This window comes from Podarcis liolepis, assembly GCF_965112155.1.
Source record: "Podarcis liolepis genome assembly, chromosome: 3".
NCBI classification, from domain to species: Eukaryota; Metazoa; Chordata; class Lepidosauria; order Squamata; family Lacertidae; genus Podarcis; species Podarcis liolepis.
Genome location: NC_139557.1, coordinates 17,634,032 through 17,661,540, shown reverse-complemented (window position 1 = coordinate 17,661,540; position 27,509 = coordinate 17,634,032). Strand labels below are relative to the sequence as shown.

The following is a 27,509-nucleotide window of genomic DNA, read 5'->3' as shown; positions in this document are numbered from 1 at the left end:
AAAGAGCATTTCAAAATTCAAACCCAGATTTTTTTTTAAAAAAAACAGCAGAGTGGCCCAATGGTCACAGAAAATCATAAAAATGCAGAAAAAACCCCACAAGCTTCCAGATTCTTGCCAACCCCTCCCCAACTGTTCCCCCAGCCAACCAGCACACAGAAATTCAAATCCAGAATTTTTTTAAAAAAACAGCAGAGTGGCCCAATGGTCACAGAAAATCATAAAAATGCAGGGAAAAAACACACAAGCTTCCAGATTCTTGCAAACCCCTTCCCAACACCAAGTCCTTGAATTCCAAACACCCCAACCCAAAATCCAACCCCCCCCCAAAAAAAAAGTTTTAAAAGCTTAACTTACCAAATGGCTGCAAAAGAAGTTTTGGAAAAGCTTCAAAAATCACCAAAGTCTTTAAAAACCTCAAAAAAGGCTACTATGTACTTCGTTCTATGAGTTGCTCCTCGAAGTCAAGTCGCAACTGTATTAACGGTGTTAAGAAAAAGGAAACAAACTTGCAAGACGTTTTCGTCTTGCGAAGCAAGCCCATAGGGAAATTCGTCTTGCGAAGCAGCTCAAAAACGGAAACCCTTTCGTCTAGCGAGTTTTCCGTCTTGCGAGGCATTCGTCTTGCGGGGCACCACTGTACAGTGGTACCTTGGGTTACAAACGCTTCAGGGTACAGACTCAGCTAACCCAGAAATAGTACCTCAGGTTGAGAACTTTGCTTCAGGATGAGAACAGAAATCGCGCAGCGGCTGTGCGGGAGGCCCCATTAGCTAAAGTGGTACCTCAGGTTAAGAACAGTTTCAGGTTAAGAACGAACCTCCAGAACGAATTAAGTTCTTAACCCGAGGTACCACTCTAGTAGAAACAGATTTAGAAGTAGCATCACTGTCTTTTGTTTCCTAAAAGCATGGGAGTGAGTTTGATTGCATAACACAACAGCTTTTCAAATACTTGGAGGCAGTACTATAGCAGGGTTCGCCAGCCTTTTGGGGCCAGTGCATTGGCATATTTGCAAACCTGAAAAACTGGCATAGTCACAAAACACACACTACAGGCATGCACACTCACTCCACGCTGCCATCAGCGATTAGGCTTGAATTAGGAGGGAGGCCGCAAGCAGGAAGGGAAGGGTATTCCCCCTTCCTCAGTCACCCTTTCCTCAGTTAGGTTGGCGGGGAGCCTTTTATTGGCTGCAGTAGAAGGGATCTTTGAAATCTAATTGTGATGGGAGGGTGTTTGTGGTGGTGGTGGTAGAATCACCACTAGTTAAAGCTACCACTTCCCTCTCCAGCTAAACCGTTCCCCCAAAGTCACAATCCAGTTTGAAAAAGCCCTCTATTGGCTACAATGAAAGACTTCTTTCAAGCTTAACTCTAGCAGGGGTAGGAACAGGAGAGTAGGACCTTGCAGGCACAAGAGAAAGGCTATGCAGGGGTGCCCACAGGTGCTGTGTTGGCACTGCATTACATAGAGCCATCGTTTCCAGTAGTCAGCACTTTCACTTTTTGTGCTCTCTGATCAAACAAGTTGTGTCATTTAAGCACTACAGACCTGCATTCAGTGTTGTCTTGAAGCCCTATTACATGCACAGTCAAACCGATGTTCACACATGAGATTCCGTTTAATGACTGCAGCTAGTCATTCTTTCAGCCTCATGTTTGAAAGCTGAATTCATCCCAATCTAATTGTGCAAATTATGATTCCCCATTTCAAGATGTACCTTAGAATTTCTCAAACCAGCCTTCAGAAATATGGCCAACACTGCAGCAGTAAAGGTTTAAGTGGCATGTGTGTTCACTGGAGACAAAGGCGTTACCTTGTGCCCTTGGTAAGGAGCTCTATTGGTGCCCCCTGTCCCTTGCACCCTTGGTGTCCTGCTGGGGAGCTGCCCCAGGAGCACATTGGTGGGTGGGTTGGTGGGCTCCTAGCTACTCCAAGCCAGAGTGGAGAGGCATGATGTTTGTGGCCCCCTGAGTCTGTGCCATTGGTGGGGGTAAACCAGGTCGCCCCTAGATATGCCCCTGATTGGAGAGTGACCTAACATTTTACAGTTAAACTAGCTTCATAATTAGATTCCCATAGGAGCAGCCACCTGAGAAGAGAATTGAAAAGATAAAGTGCCACTCTTGAAAAGGTCCTACTCCTTGCCCTACCACCTCTGATAAAGAGGGGTTGATGTTGGCCCTCATCTGCAGATCCCAATATATTGCAGTTAGAAGAAACTATTGGCTCCCGTCTCCCTGAATTATTTATTTTACTTTCAAAATCAGTAGTAATATAGAAGTAGACTGGTGGTGAAAGGAATGCTGTATTTTATTGAGCACTCCAGTGGCACATACTCCTAAATTAATTTTTTTAAAATGTAGAGTTTTGTCTTCCTTCCAGCTATATTCTGCCATTCAAGCATATTGATTCAATGTTTGAAGTGAAATTGAATTTTATCAGAAGCAGTTTTGCAATCCGCTATCCTGATGTTTACCAGTTCTTTTTGTACGTGCAATGAGGAATTTTCACAATGGAGCGAACAGCCTCTTTCCTTTTCCCCCTTTCATCCCTTGCTCATTAGATTTGTATAGGTATCAAGCTACTGATGCCAGATTAGGCTTAGTGCTACAGTAGTGCTAAGGAGAAAGTTGCTCCTGCTTAGTGCAACACTTCAGCCTTGCAGATAAGTGCCAATTATTTACTAGCCCCCTAGATAAATGCTGCCTATCTGAACAGAGGAAAAGGAATTAAAAATAAGGAACAGTCTCTCTCTCACACATACACATGCACACACACAAACACAGGCAGAGAGACGGAATTCAGCCTTCTTTTTGGCTTCTGTCTGACTGTAGATCTGCATAGTTCTGAAGAGTAATTAAAATTATGTTCAGATGTTAATAACTATCCTCTGTAGCATGTGTCTAGTCTTACAATTTAGAAGTAAATTGTAGAGCATTCAAAAACCTTTAGAATGCTAGAGTTGCCAAACAAATCTATAGTTTCTCCAAACCCAACAAGGAGGATTACTCTCCTGTTCCCAGACATTTAGAAGTGAACAGTGAGATAGCTAAAAGGGGAAACTATATTCTATTTTTATAATTTAGGGGGGAAACCTTACAGAGGTGAACACAAATACTTAAGTCAGGGGGGAATGAGCTGACAAATATTGAGTGTTGTGACAATAACAATCAAGGAGACTGATGCTATGTTTTCAGATGAAGCTGGCTGCTTTTCTGAAAATAAATCTCTTATGCTCCTCTTGAAGGTTGCCATTTTGTGACTGACAGAGGCCCAGTGTTTTCAACAGTGGCCGAGCATGCAGAAATTCAGCAGGTGCAGCTTTCTACTAGGGAAAGCTGCACCTGTTAGATTTCTGCCTATTGTGTAGCTATTACAGTTATGTGGAAATCCTAATATTGGTTATCATAACATATTTTAAAGTGATTGTTAACTGAAACTTTGATAAAGTCGCAAGCTTTGTCCAGAGTTGTATGTTTTAGCATAAATGTCTGCATTTCTGTTCCCAATTAAGGCTGCAATCATACCTGGCAGCAAGTCCCAGTGAACTTACAACTGTTTTTTTGTGTTTTGTTTTGTTCAAGTGTGGTGTTTTTCATACAGGAATCTTTGTAATTAAAATACAAAGTTTCTTCAAAAAAGGGGCTACTTCATTGTCACATTGTATATATTTTCTGCCTCTTCAGTCTAATTTGAATGATTTAATGATCAAGTTGGTGTACAGAAAATCCACTGGCCACGTAAAACTATTTCCTCCTCCTTAAAATATAATGCTTTGAAATAAGTTGTGCAGAAGCATCCACAGTATACCTTATTAACCAAAGAGTAAAGCAAAGCAAAGTGAAAACTGTTATACAGTGGTACCTCTGGTTACGTACTTAATTTGTTCCGGAGGTCCGTTCTTAACCTGAAACTATTCTTAATCTGAGGTACCACTTTAGCTAATGGGGGCCTCCCGCTGCTGCTACGCCACCACCACGCAATTTCTGTTCTCATCCTGAAGCAAAGTTCTTAACCCAGGGTACTATTTCTGGGTTAGCGGAGTCTGTAACCTGAAGCATATGTAACCTGAAGCGTCTGTAACCCAAGGTACCACTGTATTCTGATACCTGCATTTGATGGGTCTTGTATCCAGTTTTATACACTGGTGTATCTTCACATTTGGTGACTGCGTTTTGTAGAGTCTGCCATTTCTCTGTAGAATCTGTTTCCTCAACTCTTTAAGTCTACTACCCCCCCCCCGAAAAAAACCCCACAGGCCATTTGATGCTGTCAGAATAATTTAGCCTGATCTAATTCTACTAGCTTTTCAGTCTATTAAAATGCTAGGAAAAGGTTTCCATAATAAGTAGAAAGTAGAGCTGACACCATGGATGGGAGACACATACAGTGGTACCTCGGGTTACATACGCTTCAGGTTACATACGCTTCAGGTTACAGACTCCGCTAACCCAGAAATAGTGCTTCAGGTTAAGAACTTTGCTTCAGGATAAGAACAGAAATCGTGCTCCAGCAGTGCAGCAGCAGCAGGAGGAGGCCCCATTAGCTAAAGTGGTACTTCAGGTTAAGAACAGTTTCAGGTTAAGAACGGACCTCCGGAATGAATTAAGTACTTAACCCAAGGTACCACTGTATTCAGTTCAGTTTGCATTTAAAGGTGAACTTACCTACTCAAACTAACCAAAACAATAGGGGAACTGAAACACAGCCATTAGCAATGCAGTTCTCCAGCCAAGTAGAATGTACAAAAATGCATATACTAAGGTAAAGTGTGCATATAATTGTATATTATATTGGGGGGAATTGCCTTGCAAATATCTGTATTTGACGTAAAAATGCATTTGAATGTATTAAGAGAAATTTGCCCTAAAATGCTGATTAATTTTAACGAAGCCTTCCCCCCGCCCCCCCAAAAAAGAAAATTGAAACCATTTGTGGAAATGTGGAAAACCAAACTTAGAAATGTGAGAAATGGAAAGAAGCCAAAATCGACATACAGCCGTACCTTGGAAGTCAAACAGCCTAGTTCTGGAACATTTTGGCTCCCGAACAATCGAAACAAATTTCAAACATTCTTTTGGAAGCCAAACGTCCAACAGGGCTTCCGCAGCTTCCAATTGGCTGCAGGAGCTTCCGGCAGCCAATCAGAAACCATGCTTTGGTTTTCGAACATTTTGGAAGTCAAACAGACTTCTGGAGCAGATTCCGTTCACTTCCAAGGTCCGACTGTATTTGCTTGTTCCTAGGGAACACCACCTGGAATATCCTAACCGTGACTAAATTGGCAACTGACTGGTGTGGGACTTTCCATGAATGATAGGGCATGTCTGCCATTTGTGCCCGTGTGCACTATACAGTGGTGCCTCGCAAGACGAAAAGAATCCGTTCTGTGATTCTCTTCGTCTAACGGTTTCTTCGTCTTGCGAAGCAAGCCCATTGACGTATTAGCGGATTAGCGCTATTAGCGGCTTTTAGCGGCTTATCTGCTGATCGGATCAGCTGATAAGCGGCTTAGCGGCTTAGAAAAAGGGGGGGAAGGGAAAAAAACCCGCAGGAACTCGCAAGGCATTGTCGTCTTGCGAAGCAAGCCAATAGGAAATTCGTTTTGCGAAGCACCTCCAAAACGGAAAACCCTTTCGTCTAGCGGGTTTTCCGTCTTGCGAAGCATTCGTCTTGCGGGGCACCACTGTACATTTAAAGCAGTAGGATACCACTTTAAACAGCCACATCTTCCCCCAAAGAATCCTGGGAAGTGTAGTTTGTTAATAGAGTTGATAGGAGACCTCCTATTCCTCTACTAGAACTGCAATTCTCATAACATCCTGTGAACAGGGATTGATTGTTAAACCACTCTAGGAATTGTATCAGGTTGGGTAGGAATAAGGGTCTCCTAAGAACTCTCAGCACCCTTAACAAACTTCAGTTCCTCGGATTCTTTGGGGGAAGACAAGACTGTTTAAAGTGGTATGATGCTACTTTAAATGTATAGTGCAGACCTAGCCAGCATGAAAAATGGTCAAGAATGATAGGAGTCTAGTAACCACATTGGCACCTTGTTAACTGGAGGGTTTTTTTTAAATTCCTGTATCTGAAACAATTACGGTATTTCCTTGTAGTCAGTCACCTGCTGACATGGTGGTCTACACTGTCAGATTCTGCTTGTTATCAGACCATTAAAGCCTCTCTTTTCCAGTGTTTGAAATTAGTAGGCATCTGTTTTTAACATTTTAAACATTTCAGTTAAAGGAGAGCCAGTATCAGCATAGTAAGAGCTCTTAGGTTTTTTACTTCCTTGTTCATTTTGCTTACCAAACAATGCTATTATCTTCTGTAATAAGAGATCTGCTAGGATAAATGTGCAACACTTTGCTTGGACTAAATATTGCCTCAGGTTTACTAATGTATGACAGTGGTTCACTCTAACAAATGTTAACTAACTGGTTCACTTTAACTAATGTTAATCTTGTTCATTCATAAACCTTTGCGTATTTGCCACCCTTAGGTAATTTCAAGTTCATTTTGTCTGCTTGGATAACTGCAAGAATCTGGAGAAACGGTTCTATGGTCCCTAGAGCTTTATTATTCTAATTAAACTTGTCAGAGAAATTATTTTAGGTCCACCAGATAACATAAAAATTAAGCTTCCAGACAAAAGAGAGTATTAATTTATAGCTGGTATGTTTGTTCATGTGAATGTCATTTTGTATTATACTGTATATGAAAGAAGTCTCTGCTGCTCAGTTTTCTTTCTAGTACAGCTGCACTTCACAGGGAAGTTAGAAACAAACACAGAAGCTAAGAGAATTCAGTAAACTAGAAAAGCTATTTATCCCAGCAAAGTTGAATATGTCAGGGGTTCCCAGATTGTGGTCCATGGACCACCGGTGGACAACGGTATCATTCAGGTAAACTGTGGTGTGTCTCTGGATTTGTGGTTGAAGACAGGAGATGGTATAGCCATCCATTAAATACTCCCATTGAATTTTAGTGCTTTTTATTGCTCCCTTTATTTCTTATATCATGCTTTATCTTATTGCAACCTGAGCCTGTATGGAGAGAATGCAGAGCATTCTCAACCCAAGAGGGTCCTGCTCCTTCCATTGCTACAGGCTTGGATTCATAGACCCTAAGCATTGTGTCTGACGCTCTCTGCAGCACGGAATGACAGCACACCTTGAGCTCTGCCCTCCCACTCCAGCTTGCAAAACTGACACTTTTTACCGTTCGCTTACATCACTGTCCACTGCAAATCTGGAACTTCCCCACTTGCACTCTGGCGGAATAGTCTCTCTCTCTCTCTCTCTCTCTCTCTCTCTCTCTCTCTCTCTTTTTTTTTACTGATCTGTTCTCTCTCTGTGTGTCTTTTCTTAAGTCAATGACTAGGTCATTCCAGTGATTACCTCTTGATGGCTTCTCTGCCAGGCAGTTTCCTGGACAGGGAAAGCCAACGATTTGAAGTATAACTTTCACCCACTCATACCAATGCTATAATATGGTGCATTTCCTTTCTTTTTTAGGCAATGTATGTGCCCATCCTGTTTGGTAGTTTTGGATGTGTTTAGCAATAAACACATCTTGATAGGCCAATCCATTATATTAAACTACTGTATTTTTCACTCTATTAGACGCACCAGACCATAAGACGCACCTAGTTTTTAGGGGAGGAAAACAAGAAACAAGAAAGCAATGCAAAGCATCCTGGAAGCGCTCCTCCATCTTCGCTCAGGAGGCTTTGCGGGGCTATCCCTGAAGCCAGGAGGGCAAGAGAGATTGGTGCGATGAAGGCTCTCCTTGCCTGGGAGAGGCTGCTCACGGCTAAGGCTCCCCCAAGAGCTGCGCTTCCTTTAAAGAGCGCGCGGAGTGTGTGCGCGGCTCTCTGGGGCTTTTCCACAAGGAGGAAGAAGGGTAGCCCTTCTCTCTCCTCGGGGAAGAGCCCCACACACGCTCCACACGGCTCTTTAAAGGGGGCGCTGAGCAGAGCCTCCCGCCTGCATTCGCTCCATAAGATGCACACGCATTTCCCCTTACTTTTTAGGAGGGGGAAAGTGTGCCTTACAGAGTGAAAAATACGGTATTTTAAAGGGTTAGATCCTGACCTACTGTTCTGCAAATGGAAGGGCTCCTTTTGTTGGTGAGCATTATTGAGATCCAGTGGAGGCTCCACAATGGAAGAAGCGAAAGGGAAATAATTTCCAACTATTTCCCATTCTCCCTGTAACCCCCACTACCACCTTTCATGTTGATCCAGAGGGTCCCACAACCCTCCAAAGCAGATTTTCAGGCAGCATAGGGGATTGCGGGAGGAAGCCTCAAAGAATGTACAGTTCTTAGCCACTGTGAGCAACCCTGCTCAAATTCATTTTAATGCTCATTTTGGCGCATACAATGCTCTACATTTTGAAAGAGATCCTGAGGTTGAAACTGAATCCTTAATGACTCTTTCAGATTACAAACTCGTCTACCGTCAGTTTACATTGATTCCTTTTTTGTAATATCTTATCCTTCAGTTGCCTTGAGTTAAGGAATACCAGACAATCTCCTGGGCCTTTACTAGTTCTCATTCTATTATTTTTTATTCTTTCCTCTCTTTTTTAATCTGAAGGAGGTTCAAGAAGGACCAATCAGAATGTAACAAAATAATTTCTTTGTAAAAGTCCTGTCTCATTGTGGGTTTTGTTTTTTGGTTTTTGTGTGTGTGTGCGGACCAATATGGCTTCCTTTGTTTTACTGTAAAATGTTCTTGTTTCTCTGTAACACCTTTTTGTTAAAAGTTGTACTCTATTTGATGTCTTTATTGTTTTCAGAATCAGAAGAAATTCTTCAGAATAAGAGAGGAGTTAACATTTCAAAAGAGGTAAAACACTACCGCCTTTTCAAAAACTGCTTTGTTTTTGCTGTATATGAATTGCATTTTTATTGTGCTTCTTAAAGTATATTAAAATAAACAACAAATAACAGATTTTAGCACATGGTTCTTTTATATATGAGGCCAGTATAAATAGCATGAAGATTCAGTCTACTATTGGGTAAATCACTAGATAAGGAAAGAGAAAGTAAATAATTGAAAAGAAAAGAGATATGTACTTGTAAATAACACATGCTGAGTAAGACAGTTGTTGAAGTCAAGGTTATTGCCCCAAACTAGTAATAGATTGAATCATACGAAAATGTGTTTTGTACAGTGCACATGAAAAACTATCTACCCAGACAATGTTAAAATGCATTTGGTTGGATCCAGATTAGTAATGTAATCCTAATCCCCTTCCCCTTGATGGTTGAGTGGCTGAGTTAGGATGACACATAGTTGCCTCTCTACCAGCCTCCACTAGCAGAGAGGAATACTGTTGGAAGTCTCTGCCGTGGTGGAGGCCCCAGCTTTGCCTTAGCAGGTAGAAAGCTACAACTGGCCATTCTCCCACCTGCAGTAGCAAGCAGAAAGCCACAAAATGAGGTGTTTTGTGGCACAACCCACAGTGGCTATAATCTGCTGAATCCTAAGCTTTGTGGATCCCCCAAAGGATCCTTTAAAATATCCACAGAAATGCGAAAGTAATTTTCTAAGAAACTCCATGTAGAAGTAAGACTTTCAGCTTCCAACAGGCTCTGAAACACAATTCAAAATGTGTGGGGTCCTCACCTCTATGAACTTTAAATTACAGTACAGACAGGTGTATTTAGGGGAGCACAGCCAGTTCAGTCGCACTGGGCGTGGAGTTTCAGGGATGCTGCCGGGTGTACTGCAATGGAATGCAGGAGATAGAGGGGCGCCACTGAAATTTGAGACCCCAAGATCTGCAACTGTTACAGAGCAAGTCCTCCTTGGGAACAATGGGAATTCATGGTCTGTTGCTCTCAGAGGGAAATTGTTAAGTTGTGGGCGAACATATCAGATGACACAGCGATTCTTCAAACAGCTCTTGTTTATTCAAAGGCCAGAACAGAACTGAACTGAGGAGCTCAGTCAGCCTGCTTATACAGAGCTCCAGAACAAAGTAACTGTAGCAACTTTCTAAAACTATCCAATCACTGAACGTCACTTTCGATCCTTCATTTGCATAACTATCTACAGTATCCCCCTGCTGGCCCAGGGTGAGAACTTCAGTACATAACAGAAATGTGCAGCAAAAACATGCATGCCTCCAGTGCCCTCAGACCACCTGGTGCAGGCAGCCAGAATCCACGGACTGGAGATTCTAAAGTGGACTTCATTATCTGATCCATCTTATGATCTTCCCAGATTAGATCACTTGGGTATCCGACCTAAGGATTCCATCCCTACCTCCTAGCGATTCCAACAGTTCTGAGTATTTACCTTGTGTCCACCAGTGTTGTGGCCCTTTTAATGTGGAATTTATCACCTTATGAAATAAGGCATGTTCCAAGCATCTACTCTTTCAGATAACATGCTCCAGACCTTTATTTACCCAAGCCTTTTCTGACTTAAATATTTAATTGCTGTCCGCTGGTCATCTTTTGGTGTTGTACTGTGTTATCTTAGCTGTATTGTTTCTGGTGTATGTTTTAGATGTATTTTTGGTTTTCTATACACTATTCTAATGTTAAATAATGTGAGTGGTTTATAAACCTTTTAAAATAACAATAGTTGTTTATATTATGTGGAAGAATGATGCCCATCCTTGTTTGTTTTTGCTGTTTTTATGTTGCTGTGCTAAACATACAGGTGAGCTCAGAGATTATTAGCTATGTTTCTCCATGCTATGAGATTTTTGTGTTTCCTTGTTAAGTTCTTGCTTCATTCCAAATGGTCACAGTAACTTCGTTCTGCTGAGTGCTTTCTGCCTACTGCCTTCAGCAAAGTTGATTTTGACTTACACAGCCTAAGTGATAGATGATATAGCTGATGAATAGTTGTTTCTTATTCTCAATGCAAAATCCCTTCTAGGGAAAATAAAAGAAGCTGCTGCAAAATGAATCATTTCATGCAAATAAAAAACCTTAACCGGGGATAAAAGTTGCCTCTGATGATTATGCTCAGGTTGATCAAATCAAATAACTGAAATACAATTTTGAGTGTGAATAGCTAGAGCTCATTTTAGAGCTGGAAATGAAGCAAAACATGATTAAAAACAATTGAATTTTGTTAAAAGTGAAAGAAGAGGCACTCAAGATGAGCACATTTTGCATATCATCCCTCAAGTGCCATTACATAACATGCTCCACAGCAATGTGGGATGTATGCAATGTCATCTGGGCAAAATTAAAAACCACTTAATTCTACTTAGTTATTTGTAAAGAAAGCGTAGTTCTGCAACAGCCATTAAAAAAATTGTTTAAATCCTTACTGTGAAACTGCTCGGACCCAGGCCTATAAAGCATGGAACAAGTGGGAAATTACTCAGACCCATGCTTTCTTGACATGGGACAAGCGGAAGTGTAGACAAGCCCTGTATGAGCAACTAAGCAGATTCTAGGACCTGACCAGACAACGATTTCTTTCAATTTTGAAGATAGATTACATATATAGATTCAATTGTTTTGCAGGAGACCCTGAACAAGAGTAAAAGATTAACAGTTCAAGATTCATTTTCATCAGAAGGTAATCAAAGCTTAATTGTCTCTTACTCCCTCAGATCTTTTGTATATTCTCTCGGAGTGTTAGGCAAAATTTGAGCTGTAAAAGCTTTCTGAATCAGTACAGTGGTACCTCGGTTTACGAACTTAATTCGTTCCAGAAGTCCGTTCTTAAACCAAAGCGTACTTAAACCGAGGCGCGCTTTCTCTACTGAGGCCTCCCAACACCAGTGCCCTTCCACCCTTCAGCTTCTGTTCGGCTTCCGAGGCAAAGTTCGCTAACCAGAACACCTACTTCCGGTTTTGCGGAGTTCGTTCACTGAATAGTTCGTTAACAGGGCTCTTCGTAGACCAAGGTACCACTGTAATTTTTTAAAAAATGTTTTCAATAGAAAAAATAATAAAATCTCCCTACCCAGTTTTCTCACGACTCTGCTGTAAAATCTCACTTAATTCAGAATTGGCAAAATGATAGTATAATGAGACCATGTTCTATCAGGGGTGCCAATAGGAATTTTTGTGTGCCCAATACCCTTTATGTGCATCGTGCCCTCTAAACCACTTGCAAAAAGAGAGCACAGATTTGCATAAAATGTGCACGTGCTTTGCATCACATGCAAATTTGTGTTCTCTTTCTTAGGTGGAGAGGACTCAAAAATAAATCAGTAGACACACATGTAATAAAATGTCTGACAGAATCTGAACAGGGGAAGGTTTTCCTATATTTGTATTTATATACAATGGTACCTCAGGTTACATACACTTCAGGTTACATACGCTTCAGGTTACAGACTCCGCTAACCCAGAAATAGTACCTCGGGTTAAGAACTTTGCTTCAGGATAAGAACAGAAATCGTGCTCCGGCGGCGCAGCAGCAGCAGGAGGTCCCATTAGCTAAAGTGGTGCTTCAGGTTAAGAACAGTTTCAGGTTAAGAACAGGCCTCCGGAACGAATTAAGTACTTAACCCAAGGTACCACTGTACTAGAAATGTTTAACATGTTGAATGTATGCCACACAGCTGTTGAAGACACAAGATCACAACTTCCCCCCAGTGCTAGTCTTAAATGAATGCATGCATCTTTTTCAAGGCCAGCCAAGAGCTAACAGCAGAGAGGGAATCTAATATAAAATACTGCTACATCACAATTGCATATCTACCTGAAAGTGAACCTCATTGAGTTCAGTGGAACTTACTCCCAGGTCAGCCTGCAATCCTATACACACATATCTGGGAGTAAGTCCCAATGAATTCAGCAGGACTTAACATCTGAGCAGACACATCTAGGATTGCACTGTTAGAATGTTAGCTGATAATCAACATCATAATCTCAATGCGAATTTTCTTACTCTTAATTAAAATAAGGAATAGTTTATCGATCATTTCACATAAGTTAGATAATAACCACCACAAAAAAACACCTCTTTGGAAGCCCATGCTTTTTTTTAAAAAAAATGTCAATATTGATTTTCCGCTGAAAAATAGGAATCCATGAAGATGCACTTGTCAACTTGACTGCATGTTTTAAAAGAATGCAAAATGTGGCATGACTGGCTATTTTTGCTCATATCAGAAGAGCAAAAACATTCGGGCGCAAGAAGCGCTGACAGAACCGGGGAAACTAGGTCGGACAATGAAATGGTCAGCAATTTGTGAATTGATGCAAACTTTATCCAGAACTTTCTTTGACACTTTATAAATATCTAGTTATGAATCGCAGAACCCCATTCAGCTCACCTTATAGAAGACGTCCATGTGAAACTTCATAAGCACTAGAGTTTTGATTCCACATTCCTAAGAGTTTAATTATACATGGCCATGGGTGCAACGGGGGTGGGAGGCAAGGAGGGGCAGCTGCCCCCCAACCAATAAAAATCAATAAAAATAAATAGCAAACTGAGGTTCTGCCCCCCCAACAAAAGGCCTGCCCCCCAAAAACTCCTGCCGATGCCCATGCCCATGACACGAGTTGTGTCCCTCCCAATCATGTCATGGTTTAAATAAAATAAATTGCACGTGTGTGAGTGATTTCTCTCCCCCCCCCCCCGTGAACACAGTGTGCAGGGAAAGTAGGTTTACGCTTTGCCTACACAATTACAACAAATCCTCCCCTGTGCTGTAGACAGAGAAAGAAAGAAAGAAAGAAAGAAAGAAAGAAAGAAAGAAAGAAAGAAAGAAAGAAAGAAAGAAAGGCTTTTTTTGCTCAGAACACTGCCCAACCTATTTCCTAGCCTAAATGCAGCCAAGCACCAGTAGCATTATAGCCATCACCAAGCTCACTATGTCAGCATGATCCCATGTGCCTTATAGTTGGTATTAAACACTTACAACATATTTGTTGCTAGTGGACACTCTCTTTCAGAATGGCATGCTCTACTTGTCAAGCAGAAGATGGTGCATTAGTTAGGGACAGAAGCCAGTTTGTGTACCATTCTAGCTGTGCATAACTATGAGGTGTTTGTTTTAACTAAGTGTGATAAATAAATTCGAATTTGCCCGGTGCCTGACAGCAAATGCCAGCGTTTCTTCTTATTCTTCAAGGAACGTAATTCAGTAGTAGAGTACAGGCTTTGCCTGCAAAAAGGTCTCTGGTTCAGTCCTTGGTATCTTCAGGTGGGACTCGGAAAGACCTTTCTCTAAGACAGTAGACAGCTGCTGCCAGTGTGTGTAGACCAGAGCTTTCCAAACTGTCACGACACATTGGTGTGTCGGCTGCAGTGTGTAGATGTGTTGCTTGAACGCTCCCCACGCTCCTCCCGGGGCTGGAAAGGGGTTAGTTTAACCTCCAGTTTGCTAGTAAAACTGAATTACAGTGTCGCGAAATGAGGCATGGCTAAAAGGGGTGTCACCAACATGACAAGATTGGAAAGCTCTGGTGTAGTCAATGGCCTGACTCCATATAAGGAATATACAGTTATGGGCAGCGATGGCTAAAGCCCATTGAGTCTGGTGGGGCAGAAGGCAGAAGCTAGGTAAAGGTAAAGGGACCCCTGACTATTAGGTCCAGTCGAACCAGAGCAGCGCACGGAAACGCCATTTACCTTCCCGCCAGAGCGGTACCTATTTATCTACTTGCACTTTGACGTGCTTTTGAACTGCTAGGTTGGCAGGAGCAGGGACCGAGCAACGGGAGCTCACCCCGTCACGGGGATTCGAACCGCCGACCTTCTGATTGGCAAGTCCTAGGCTCTGTGGTTTAACCCACAGCGCCACCCGCGCCCCTATAAGCTAGGTAAAGCTGGAGCAAATGAAGGACAAAGCCAGCAAATGCTACTTTTGGCTCTGTCCTGCTCCTCCTCCTTCTAAGGACAACACTGAGACTAAGGAAGACAAAGCTGACAGCCAGTGTCTGCTCCTTGGACGGGATGTAAATAAGAAGGCAGGAAGTGGAGGCTGAGGGCAGACTGAGGTTGGTGGAATGTTTAATTGCCCTCCTCAATTTAGGTGCGGATAGTTGAGTGGGCCTTTCCCAAGCAAGCATAATCTGAAGGGAAAAAATTGTGTGGTTAGCCCTGACCACATGATTTGGGGCCTTTAAATGTTGCAGCAGTGTCTAGGAATGACACCTCAGAAAAGTGACAACCCCACTGTCACTCCAATGAAGAAACAGCATCTTAAAACCAAAGTAGGCACAGTGTGAGATATCTGCGATCAAAACTGATTCATTTTATTATTACTTTGAAGTCTATCTGAAGTTCAGTCCAACATTTCACTCCTCTCTCTAGCTGATATTTGTCCTACTGATGAAAAAAAATACTGGGGAAGTTAAGTGTATATTTCCCTCAGTGGAGTTAATAACAACAGCTTTGAGGAAAGGGGATTTAGACTAGGGAAACTGTAGGGGGTAAGGGTTGAACACTTTCTCTCCTGGTGCCATGTTCTAATCAAAAAATTCAGAGCCTCTGCATGGCTGTTTTAGAATGGAAATGAAAAATGATGGGAGAGCTGGCCACAAAATCCCTATGACTCATTTGATTTGGCTCCTAGAGTGATGGAGGAAGAGATGAGATTTCAGAGAGAATGATGAGAGCCTTGGGGCCAAAAAGAAAGGCTACTACTTGTTGGAGAAAGAAGCCAACATGTATGCTTTTGTGAAATATTGTGTATGTGTTGGAGGAAGTGGAAGGGTGTGTATCTAAGAGAAAGGGCCAATGAACTTTGAAAGCAGACAGGAGATGGGATGAGAGCCATGGAAACAATTAGAAATCATCAAGGTTTGAGGATATAAATGCCACTCATTGCTATGGCACAATGCACTCTTATTTAAACTTGTAATGGGTAGGTGGGTTAAGGCCCTACCTCTAGTGCTTTCAGTGAAGGGGATTCATAAATGCTTAATGGGGCTTGGCAGTATAAGCTATCTTTAGTAACCACATACTGTATTACATCAAATGCATTGTGCTTTAAGGGTGGCTCAATTCATGCGCAAATCTTATTTGAAACCTTATATTTAAATTCCACTCTAGCGTTCACCGGAATTTGAAAACAGAAATGTTGCTTATTACATGCACCCTATCAAAAGAGCGCATGATTTAAATCTCTGGCAATACATCGTGGAGTTGCATCACAATGTTTTTTTTCTGGTCACATTTCTAGTGGAAGAGGAGGACAAAGGTCGTCAGTTTTATCAGAGAAGCCTCAAAATACTGAAGCATTCCAAAAACAAAGAAGATACAGAAAAGTAAGTGTAGGCTTAGCTGTTTTGCTAACGCAGTCCCAGAGAAGGCATAAATTGGTTTATGTGCAGGTCTGGCACATGGCTGGCACAGTCTCTCTTGGAGACTTTGTTGTTGTTTAGTCGTGTCCGACTCTTCGTGACCCCATGGACCAGAGTACGCCAGGCACTCCTGTCTTCTTGGAGACTTTAGAAGGATGGAATAGGTACATGTGGCCATGTTTCTCCCTTTCCTATTAATTTGTATGGTTCCATTGCCAATGCAAGAGTGAATTTTTCTTGTAGAGATTTGCAGTGATAGGCTTATGAAGCACACCTATGGAGGGGTCCTTTTATAATCAGCCATGTGCCAACCCACATCTGGAGCACCACATAACGTTGGAGCACCTGGAGCGCCGCATAACCTTGTGGGCACTGCACGATGCATCCTGTTGCGTGCACCGAGCTGTGGGTTCCTTTGAAGAAGAAGAAGATATCCCACTTTATCACTACCCGAAGGAGTCTCAAAGCGGCTCACATTCTCCTTTCCCTTCCTCCCCCACAACAAACACTCTGTGAGGTGAGTGGGGCTGAGAGACTTCAAAGAAGTGTGACTGGCCCAAGGTCATCCAGCAGCTGCATGTGGAGGAGCGGAGACGCGAACCCGGTTCCCCAGATTACGAGACTCCCGCTCTTAACCACTACACCACACTGGCTTTTCTGCTGTTGGCTCATGTTCCCAGCGCCACCCAACATGGGGTGCCAGCACAGAACGATGGTGAAGGCAAGCAGCAGCGGAGGAAACATCTCCAGATGGGATCTACCGCACGCCGACAGCGCCGATGGCAGCAACAAAACCCGACAAATAGGAGCACATGGATCCCATCCGGAGATCTTTCCTCTGCTGCCACTTGCCTTCCCCATTGTTCTGCCCTGGCACCCCATGTTGGGTGGCACTGGGAGCATGTTCCAATAGCGGAAAAGCCAGCAAAGGAACCCACAGCTTGGTGTATGCAATAGGATGCGTTGCGCAGTGCCCACAACATTACACGGTGCTCCGAGCACTGCATGTGCAGCCAAAACAGTTAGCTCCCATGCAGCAGGGGGGAGGCAGCGGGCAGACAGCGCGGCGACTGTGCTGCCCAACATTTTGCCCCCCCCCCCAGCATGGAACCCGCACCCACCTATGTACATTCCTGTGCATGGAGCGCTGGCACGCCTGTTGGTTGGTGCTGTGAGTCCCTGCGTCTAAAGGTAAACAACTATTTCAACAACTTTGCCCCCCCTAAAGAAAGGTTGACAACTCTGGGCAACCTAGGGGCGCCAGGCAGATCTTTGCACCCCAGTGCTGCATATGCTTAAGACGGCCCAGTCTATGGTGATGAACCATATGATGAAGGTGATGTACTTCTAATGCAAAGTTACAGCAGAATAAATTCCTTTTTTATGTATAGATGAGAAATTTCCATATCCGACGGACTAAATCTGAACTTTGTGTTTCTGTATCAGAGCCCAACGGCTCCTTGTCAAAGCAGCAAAAATGGGAAACCAGAAAGCTATGGAGCAACTGGCATCTGACATGTTGTTTGGAAATAATGTTCCTCAAAATGTAGAAGCAGCTGTATCATTGTATGAGATTTTAGCTGACGAAGGATCTCATAAAGGCCAGACGGTACGTGCTCTTTAATTAGCTAAAGCTTTAAACAGGCACTAGTCTACTTTAGAGTGCATAAATATTTGAAAAGAGGTAAGATGGTGTTTATGCTCAGCCAAGAAATGTCAACAAGGTAGGGATATAAAGTTAATTATTTATTAAATTGCCTGTTTCAAGAGGCTATCTGGTGTGTTCAGCAAACATCTTCTAAAATCCTTTTTCAATAAAATTCCAGGTCAAGGCTTCAGTCCTTATTCCACTGAAGACACTCCGAAGGTAGACAATGGTTTCCATGGAACAAAAATCAAATGTTTACGGTTGTTAGAATTGAAGATATAAGAACTAATTATATTTTCGCACCTAGCTAGTGTGTCTAACATGTTCTGATTTAAGGCAAATTATCAATTTTAATTGAAAAGGATTTATGGATGACACAAAATAAAAGCAAAAAAACAACTATGCGTAAGAGATCGGCTGCAAATTCAGTTGCTCAGACTAGTCTCTTGTCTAATAAATCACAAATGGATCTCCTGCTGCATTCCTTTCGCATGACTCTGTTGCAGAACATGAAGAGGCATCTCACAAGTTGTGCTGATTGTTGAATCTTTTGTCTAGGTTTTCATAGCATTTTGCATATGTGTCTGATTGTTTCCTGTGTGCACATACATGGATAAAAGCAATACATGAATTGTTTATGGGTCATTAAAGAACAGATAGACCAAATGTGCCCAAACACATTGGCTTTACAAAAGCTTTCCAGTCCACTCATCATTTCAATAATGCAGGGCTCTCCTGCCAGGGTTTCTTACCTTCCAACTGAGTTCTGATGAGTGAAAGCTTTGTTGAAAGAAAAACGAAAGAGTCTTGTGGCATCTTAGACAGGAAGGATGATATCCAACTAAGTCATATACAGAGTCCATTGGTTTCATTGTGTCTATTCTCAGTATGACCAACCTTGGATGTTGCTGTAACATATTTATTGTGCTCAGTGGCATAGCGTGGGGGGTGCAGGGGGGGCCGGCCGCACCGGGCGCAACATCTGGGGGGGGGCGCTCGCACTCGCAGCTCTCTGCCCCTACCTGGCTCGAGTGCTAAAATCCATGGGTTAGGGGGCGCAAATTACTTGCCTTGCCCCGGGTGCTGACAACCCACGCTACGCCACTGATTGTGCTGTAAGCTTTTGTGGATTAGTGTCCATGTGCATCACATAATGCAGGTTCATTGTTTTATGATCACCAGGCAATGGCTTTTCCACCTGCCTTGCCCCACACTCCAGCCCTGGGAGGCTTTCCCGACCATGACTTTGAGAAAAGCAGAAGCAGCTGGGAAGAGAGAGGTCATGGGATATTATTTAAGAATAGTTTTATAAGTTGTGTGTCCTTGTTTTTCAATTCGATCCTTTTACATGATTTTGTAATCTTTGTGGTATTTTATGCATTGTGATTTGCCGTTATTTTTATTGATTATAGATTAGTAATTCTTTATCATGGGTAGGCAGACTAAGGTTTGTGGGCCAGATCAAACCCAACTGCCTTCTGGATCCAGCCCATGGACGGTCCAGGAATCACTGCGTGGATCGCCAGTGCGCACGTTCTTTCCCTCCCCCTCCCCCAGCAGCGGCACCGCCTCCTCCTCCCTCCCTCCTGGCCTCTCCCCGGCCTGCCTAGAGGAGGAAGGGGGCTGGGCTTTGTTGGTGCCAGCAGCAGCAGCAGCAGCACTTTAGCGGCTGCCATTTTAAGCAGCCCCTCTCCAGAGCCCTTTCATGCGCCACTCATTGTCCCTCCGCCACCGTTCTCCGCCCCCCCCCCAATATACCCCGGTTCCCCCGCAAGGTCTGAGGGACAGTGGACCAGCCCCCTGCTAAAAAAGTTCGCTGACCCCTGTTCTTTATTGTAACTGATAAGCGTAAACTGTTTAAATTATTATTTGCTGATCTTTAATTTTACTGTTTACTATTAGACTCTGATGGATTGTTGAATGCTGTTTTGTTTCTTTATTTTAAAGTTATTGTGACTTTTTATATTGGATCAGATTGTTACTATTAATGTTTGATTTTTTTATTGTGTTTTTATTTGTGTTAGAATCTGCCAAGAGTGGCTAGGGCAACCCAGCCAGATGGGCTGGGTATAAATAAAAAAAATTATATATTATAGGTTCTGGGCCATGAAATGTGATCCCACAACAAGGATTTCTGTCTCCAAGGTGTCACATTAGTGTTCCTCTGGAATGTGCAGAACTGCACATTATAATAAATGTTACAGTATCTTCAGGAGTATCATTAAGAAACATTTCAGGGGAAAGGGGAAATGTTTTCATATTGTTTAATGTTGCATCGCTTTAATATTGTAAAACACTACACCTAAGCACATAAGTTTCCTCATTTCCTTGTGAAATAGCTAAATAGCACAGCTTTATTGTGGATCCTGACCATAGGAGGAGGTCAGTTTACATTGTAAATACACTTCCATCCTCTGGACCATGGTCTGGAAAATGGAATGTCTGAAGATACAAAGGCTGGACATCCCTGAATTAAATTTTAGCTCAGTGACCTATTTTAAACTTATAACTGTTTGTGAGGAACAAAGTTGTGATATAGAAATTTAGTTTTTCTTCATTCAGAAGCACCATTACTTTTTCCATGTTACATCTTTTCTGTGACACAATGTTCCACCAATTAATCTTGTCCATATCTATAACCTTGAACCAAGACTGGCTGGAATAAATCTAGAATTCGTTTTGTACAAAGATTGAAGCACACGTCTGTGCCTCAAGGAGTCTATATACAGTCACATCACAGCCTGTCTGCCACTTTCAGTTTGTTCTCAGTGCGATGTTTATATAGTTACGCACAGAAAATTTGCAAAGGGCAATATATGAAAACACACGTATGTGTGTGTTCACATAGTATTCTCATATATTGCCTTAATGTAACCTGAAAACGTCTGTATCATATATTTATGTGTCATTGTTCAAAGACATGAGCAATGTGACGGCTTCATGAAAATTTCTTATTTAAGCATACTCTGCCTTGACTTTCTCGCTTTAGTTTGTTTGCCCCCATATATTTTTGTCATCTGCTTATACCTCCCAATTGTGATGGCCATTTTCAGAAAGTCCATTTCACATTTTGAGAGCTTCATTTTCAGATATCGGTTCTCAAAAATTCCAGCGCCTAGCCTTCTTAGGTCCTCTTCAAGTTTAGGATTAGAACACTTTCAGAGGGAAAAGAAATAAAATATTTGCATACATTTTTAGATTATGGGTTGTATCTAGTGGTGTTGTTGAGCTGACAGTAAGATTTCCATCAGCAGAACAAGAAGGGAAGCAATTTTCAGTTATCCCTTCTCCTATAGTCTTCACCACCTGAATCTGTTTTGGAGGGCCTCCAACCTTTCTGGAGGTCTCCAAGGCTTAGGAGGTGTGGGTAGCTGCAAGAGGGCTGGTGATTCACTAAGAGTTGCCTGAGTAATGCCATTGGATGCAACCCTTCATGTAGACACATTTGTGTGCATCTCAATGTGGTTTTGTTTTGTTTTGTTTTATTTTTCTTTGCACTTCTTGCCCAAAATGCCAAGCCTACATTTGCCTTACTTTCCCTGGCTGCAATTCACATGCTACCTCTGAGGGTGTTGTCCCTGGATAAGGAAAGCAGAGAATTTAGAGGTCCTCTCAGTGGTTGAAGGAAGCATTCAGCCATGTAAGCAGTCTGAAATGGTAGAGCCCAGATAAACATTTACTACTTTGGAAAATTTCATTCTCCTACATTTCATGGGGGGCTGCAGTAAATATACCTGCTGACTCTCTGCACAAGTGCATTAATGCTAAGCCCTGATTACATGAAACTGACATGGTAAAATAACTTAAAGATAATTTTACCGCATGAGAATTGGGCCTAAGACAACTGTTAACAATATAAGCAACTGAAAAGCAAAAGGATTGACTGAACTTTTTACTTTATTTTCCCCCATAGGCATTAGGTTTCTTGTCTTCATATGGAATAGGAGTGGAATACAGTCAATCAAAGGTAATAAAATTCTGTGCTGACTTTACCCTATTGTCATTGAAGTCTTTCATCTATATTTTGTGTTTTTCGAAGAAGAAAAACCTGGCATGATTTTATGATTTTATTTCCCCCCCTCTTTAGGCACTTGTTTACTACACATTCGCAAGTAATGGGGGAAATCTGATATCCCAGATGATCTTGGTTTGTAAATCACATATTTTCACTATTTCCAATTCTAGAGGCTTGAGTGATAAGTAAAATAATTGTGACTTTTCCCCCAACAGGGCTATCGTTACTGGTTAGGAATCAATGTTCCAAGGAGCTGTGAAGCAGCACTTATTTATTACAAGAAAGTTGCAGATTACAGTAGGTGGCCTTCATCTATTGTATCTTGCCTTGTTTGAAAGTGACACTTTTGTTTTTGTTTGCTCTTTCAAGAGTCCTGTGGCACCTTAAAGACTAAGAAATACCAGACCCTCATGGGGGGCAGAGGACACGATTCTCACTCAAATTATTAACATATGAAAAGAACAAATTTTCCAAGATCCCAGGCAGGCATGGCCCAATACTTTTTGGCACCTGAGGTAAACCTGAGAATGGCACCCTCCACCCCCACCAGGGAAGAAGGGATTAGTGACGATGTGCATCAGGAACAAGGGGGGAATAAAGGTCTACCTTGAGAACGAAGGTTGAGGGGGACCAACAGCACCCCCTTTTCACCAAGAGGCCACTGTAGAGGCAGCACTGGGGGAGGCAGCCAAGGACACAGCAGATCTGGCCTCCAAGGAGCAAGCTGCAGCTGATGCTGCCACTATGGCACTGGCAGTAGCAGCAGACGATGCCTTCCTTGGACGTCAAATCTGCTGCCCCTGTGGATCCTGCTGCCTGAGGCAGTCACATCACCTTGCCTCATGGGTGGGCCGGCCCTAATCCCAGGATCCAGTTACTTGTCTAACAAAAGAGCCAGTGTGGTGTAGTGGTTAAGAGCGGTAGACTCGTAATCTGGGGAACCAGGTTCACGTCTCCGCTCCTCCACATGCAGCTGCTGGGTGACCTTGGGCTAGTCACACTTCTGTGAAGTCTCTCAGCCCCACTCACCTCACAGAGTGTTTGTTGTGGGGGAGGAAGGGAAAGGAGATTGTTAGCCGCTTTGAGACTCCTTAGGGTAGTGATAAAGCAGGATATCAAATCCAAACTCTTCTTGTCATGTTTATTTGTACTAAAATACAGTCCCAAGTGACAAAGCAAGTTAACCGAAGCCATATGCAGGCATTACAATTAGGGAACTGTAAATACATGTGTGAGGGTGGTGGGGCAAGTAGACTGGACCTGCCTCCTCCATCACTGTGTTTAAGGTGACCTAGCATGACCAATGTCAAGAGTGATGGAAGTTGTTGTTCAGAACATCTGGAGGGTACTACATTGACTACATCATGGAAAGGAAAAATGAAATCTTCTCAGATTGTAGGAAGCGGTTGTTCTGATTTGTGTTACTTGGAATTTATTATTGTTATTATTAGTTGCAAGCAAATTAGAAGAAAATGAAGATAAGCCAGTTGAAAAAGTGAAGCTGATGGAAAGATCAGAAAATCTGGGTTTTGATGCAGAAATCTTGGACTGGGATGTACATCAGTACTACAAGTTTTTGGCTGAAAGAGGAGACACACAGATACAGGTAAGAGACATTCCTTTCCATTTGCCTATTTATTATTATTATTTATTAATTTGTTAATACTGCTTACCTGACTTCAAAGTGGTTTACAAGTATAAAATCAATTAGAATCCACACATCATCAAAATACACAATAAAATAATTCAATCGAAACACTTTTTAAAAATCCATAATTAAAATATGCTATAACACAAAAACAAGTCTTATTCTCTGGCACCATTTGCACGAATGGGACTTCCCCTTCCTCTCTTCTCTCCTGCAGTTTTCTGTGCACCCGCAAAATACAAAATCTGCTCTGGAGGCTTGGAAAAAACAGGTGGAAGGGGGAAATTTTGTTGTGTTTGCTGGTGTGACATTGGGCCATTCTTGCTCATTGACTTTTGGCTCCAAAAGATACAAGACATTCATTTTTAAAATAATTATTTCTAGGTCTATCTAGGACAGCTGCATCTCTTCGGAAGGAAAGGACTCGAGAGAGATCATGCTGTAAGTGCAGGTAGATTAGAAGGATGAAAGCCGTGCTCTTACAGTTTTAAATTTTAGAAGTATATTTGGTTGATTTGAATGGGATGGTTCCAATGAGCGTGTTTAAGATCACAAAGTAATACCCCTGTTCAAACAGGCATCCTTTTGAGAATCTAGCACGGTCTTTCGTTTCCTCCGAGTTCAAGCACCAATTTAGGAAGCTGGTGCTTAGGTTTTTATAAACAGAAATGCCAGCTGTGTGAGTTTGCGTGTTCTTTTAAACATTTATGCAACAAATGTGTAGAGTGTTTTTTTTTAGTTTGGGAGTTTTGGCAGCAGAAAATTAGGGTTTCTTTAAAGCAGTTTCAGAAAAGCATTATTTGAGGAGGAAAAGGTAGGCATATGTGAGTGCCCTTCTGGACCGCAACCTAAGATTTATGTATTTGCAGCAAAATGGGACTAAAAAAGCAAACAAACACAGGGAGCAGTCTTATACCAGGTCAAGCCGTTGGCTCTTCGGAGCTCTAGGGATGTGGAAAAATTTCAGTTCAGTTAGCATGTAAAGCTGAATTAATCAAATTCACACTTTCTGATACAATTAAAAACAAAACAAAAAACCCCCCGCACACAGCCAGCCTTTGAAATTCACACACATCTGAGTTGTAATGCAGCTCACCAATCAAGCAGTGCTTTAAAAAATGCATATATTAGGGTGAAATGTGCACTAAAATAACATACAAAAACATATCACATTAAGGAAAATTGCTTGCAAAAATGCACACATAGTCAAAACTTCATAAAAACGTCACACTAAAATGCAGAAGAATTTTCATGGGGATTTGAAAACAAACTGCAAATTGCTGCTCATATGACAAAAAATTATTTTAAGATGGAAAAACTAATAAGCAACTAAGAGATCCAAATGGGCAGATTCTTCCATCCCTAGTGGATGGTGTCTCTCCAGGGGTTTCAGATTTGACATTTGCAGCCCTGCCTGGAGACATTATGGATTGAACCCCAATATCATTTGGGGCATATGATCTAAGTCTGTACAGACTACTAGAACATAAAGATGCCCGTTTGAATTATTGTTCACCAATATGGCCTGTCTAACTATGAACAGTTGTCAAGGCAGGAGAATGCATACCTTGATTTGGAAACTTTGTTATATCAGTCATCACTTTATTCTGCTCTTTTTCTTTAGAAAGCCTTCTACTATTTCCTAAAGGCAGCGAATGCAGGGAATGCACATGGTATGGCATTCCTGGGAAAGGTACCTATGTTTGCTTCTTGGGATTAATTTGCTAGCTTGAGACCCCATCTACGGTCCTTTGTAGTTTCCTCACATTCAAGCAGAGTCCAGCTGCAGTGGATTGGGGCCATTCTCACATACAAGCTACTTGCGATGTGGTCAAAGCAGAGTGGAGGAGACTGGAGGAGGGAAGAGGCAATCTTCAGTTGTACATTTAAGACCACATTAAACTACAGTTCTCACCTACAGTGGTGCCCCGCAAGGCGAATGCCTCGCAAGACGGAAAACCCGCTAGACGAAAGGGTTTTCCGTTTTTGAGCTGACGATTTCCCCTATGGGCTTGCTTTGCAAGACGAAAACGTCTTGCGAGTGTTCTGATTTTTTTTCGCCTTTTTCTAAGCCGCTAAGCCGCTAATAGCCTTTTAGCCGCTAATCCGCTAAGCCTTTAATAGCCGCTAAGCCTTTAATAGCCGCTAAACCGCTAATAGTGCTAATCCGCTAAGCCACTAATAGGGTTGCTTCGCAAGACGAAAAAACCGCTAGACGAAGAGACTCGCGAAACGGATTAATCTCGTCTTGCGAGGCACCACTGTATCTTGTATGACAGAGCTTTCCAAACTTTTCATGTTGGAGACACACTTTTTAGACATGCATCATTTCGCAACACAGTTAATTCAGTTTTGCTAGCAAACCGGAGGTTAAACTAACCCCTTTCCAGTCCCAGGAGGAATGCAGGGAGCATTTGTGTGATACACCTACACACTGCAGCTGACACACTAACGTCTCATGACGCACAGTTTGGAAAGCTCTGCTGTATGATCATGGCCAAAGGGGTCTGACTGTCTTGTATCTCTGCATGCAAAATCAAAGGCATATCATGATTGACTTTGAAGTGTTGTGCTTCAAAGTAGAATGGCAAACTTAAGGAGGACTTTCAAGAGGCATGAACACTTTTGAGGGGAGAGCTTGACATTTCTTTTCTCCTTCCATTTCTTGACATTTCCTGGTCAGCTTAAGAACAAGAGACACAAAAAAGTGCTTCTCTTTTAATCAGTGGTGTGGACTCCAAATTTCCATGAGATGCTGCTGGCAGAATTGGGGGGGGGCAATTTTGGCTTATTTCTCCTTTGCAGCACCCTGAAAATCTGTTCTGGAGGGCTTAAGAGACCAACTGGAACAGTTCAAGATTTGACACAGAGGACTGGAGGGGAAAGGAGGATCAGAAAAAAAACACTCTCTGTTCCTTCTGCCAATGGGGGCCTACACTGGATTGAAAGGCCTTCCATGAATAGAAGGAGTCTTTCAATTTGCAAATGGTAAATTCATGCCATTGCTGGTTGTAAGTTGTGGAGCTCCCTCCCCGGAGAGGTGTGTCTGATACCTTCATTCCACAGCTTCTGGCGATTCCTCAAGACGCACCTCTTTGTCCTTGCTTTTGACACTTGAGATGTATATTTTTAGCACCCACTTTTTTTCTCTACTTGTAAGTCGTTTTAAAGTGTGTTTTATATTGTGTTGTAATGTGTGTTGTAATGTTGTAATCTGCCCTGGAACCTTAAGGCGAAGGGCAGGTAATAAATTTAATATTAATTATTATTAAGTGGGTATTGGTATTTTTTAAAAAAGAGAATTGTTATGTTACTGTAAGCTGTGGGTATTCCTTTTGGAAACAAATACACAATGTGTTCAGCTGCTTGTGTTATAGTTGTATATTTAAAGCAGGAGTACAGAGCCTTCAAGGGACCTGGGTGGCGCTGTGGGTTAAACCACAGAGCCCAGGACTTGACGATCAGAAGGTCAGCGGTTCGAATCCCCGTGACGGGGTGAGCTCCCGTTGCTCAGTCCCTGCTTCTGCCAACCTAGCAGTTGGAAAGCACACCAGTGCAAGTAGATAAATAGGTACTGCTCCGGCAGGAAGGTAAACAGTGTTTCTGTGCGCTGCTCTGGTTCTCCAGAAGCGGCTTAGTCATGCTGGCCACATGACCCGGAAGCTGTATGCCAGCTCCCTTGGCCAATAAAGCGAGATGAGCGCCGCAACCCCAGAGTCGGTCACGACTGGACCTAATGGTCAGGGGTCCCTTCACCTAGAGAGCCTTCAGCTCTCTAGATGTTGCTGATAGATAACTCTCATCAGCCCCGTCAAACATGGCTAATAGATATTGTGAGTTAATGTTCAGTAACATTGGAGGGCTAAAGATTCCTCAAATCTTCCTTAAAATGACTCATGAAAGCCCAGCACTATACATAACATAGAGTCAAACAGAAAACAGGA

The 27,509-nt window shown here is 42.4% G+C and overlaps 1 protein-coding gene across 8 annotated transcripts in view; it reads left to right on the top strand.

Moving 5' to 3' along the window:
* SEL1L2 (SEL1L2 adaptor subunit of SYVN1 ubiquitin ligase) overlaps window positions 1-27,509 on the top strand; it is a 44,651-nt gene that overhangs the window by 5,638 nt on the left and 11,504 nt on the right. For 3 of the 8 annotated variants that reach the window (XM_083495605.1, XM_083495598.1, XM_083495599.1), the window contains exons 2-11: window positions 8,811-8,860; window positions 11,509-11,563; window positions 16,134-16,218; window positions 17,701-17,863; window positions 21,816-21,869; window positions 21,990-22,049; window positions 22,133-22,214; window positions 23,369-23,523; window positions 23,950-24,006; window positions 25,190-25,258. In XM_083495605.1, coding sequence (XP_083351731.1) covers window positions 17,732-17,863; window positions 21,816-21,869; window positions 21,990-22,049; window positions 22,133-22,214; window positions 23,369-23,523; window positions 23,950-24,006; window positions 25,190-25,258 — 609 coding nt within the window. In that variant the 5' untranslated portion in view covers window positions 8,811-8,860; window positions 11,509-11,563; window positions 16,134-16,218; window positions 17,701-17,731. The remainder of the gene's footprint in view (window positions 1-8,810; window positions 8,861-11,508; window positions 11,564-16,133; window positions 16,219-17,700; window positions 17,864-21,815; window positions 21,870-21,989; window positions 22,050-22,132; window positions 22,215-23,368; window positions 23,524-23,949; window positions 24,007-25,189; window positions 25,259-27,509) is intronic. The other 5 variants (XM_083495604.1, XM_083495603.1, XM_083495601.1 and 2 more) reach the window with 2 other exon arrangements.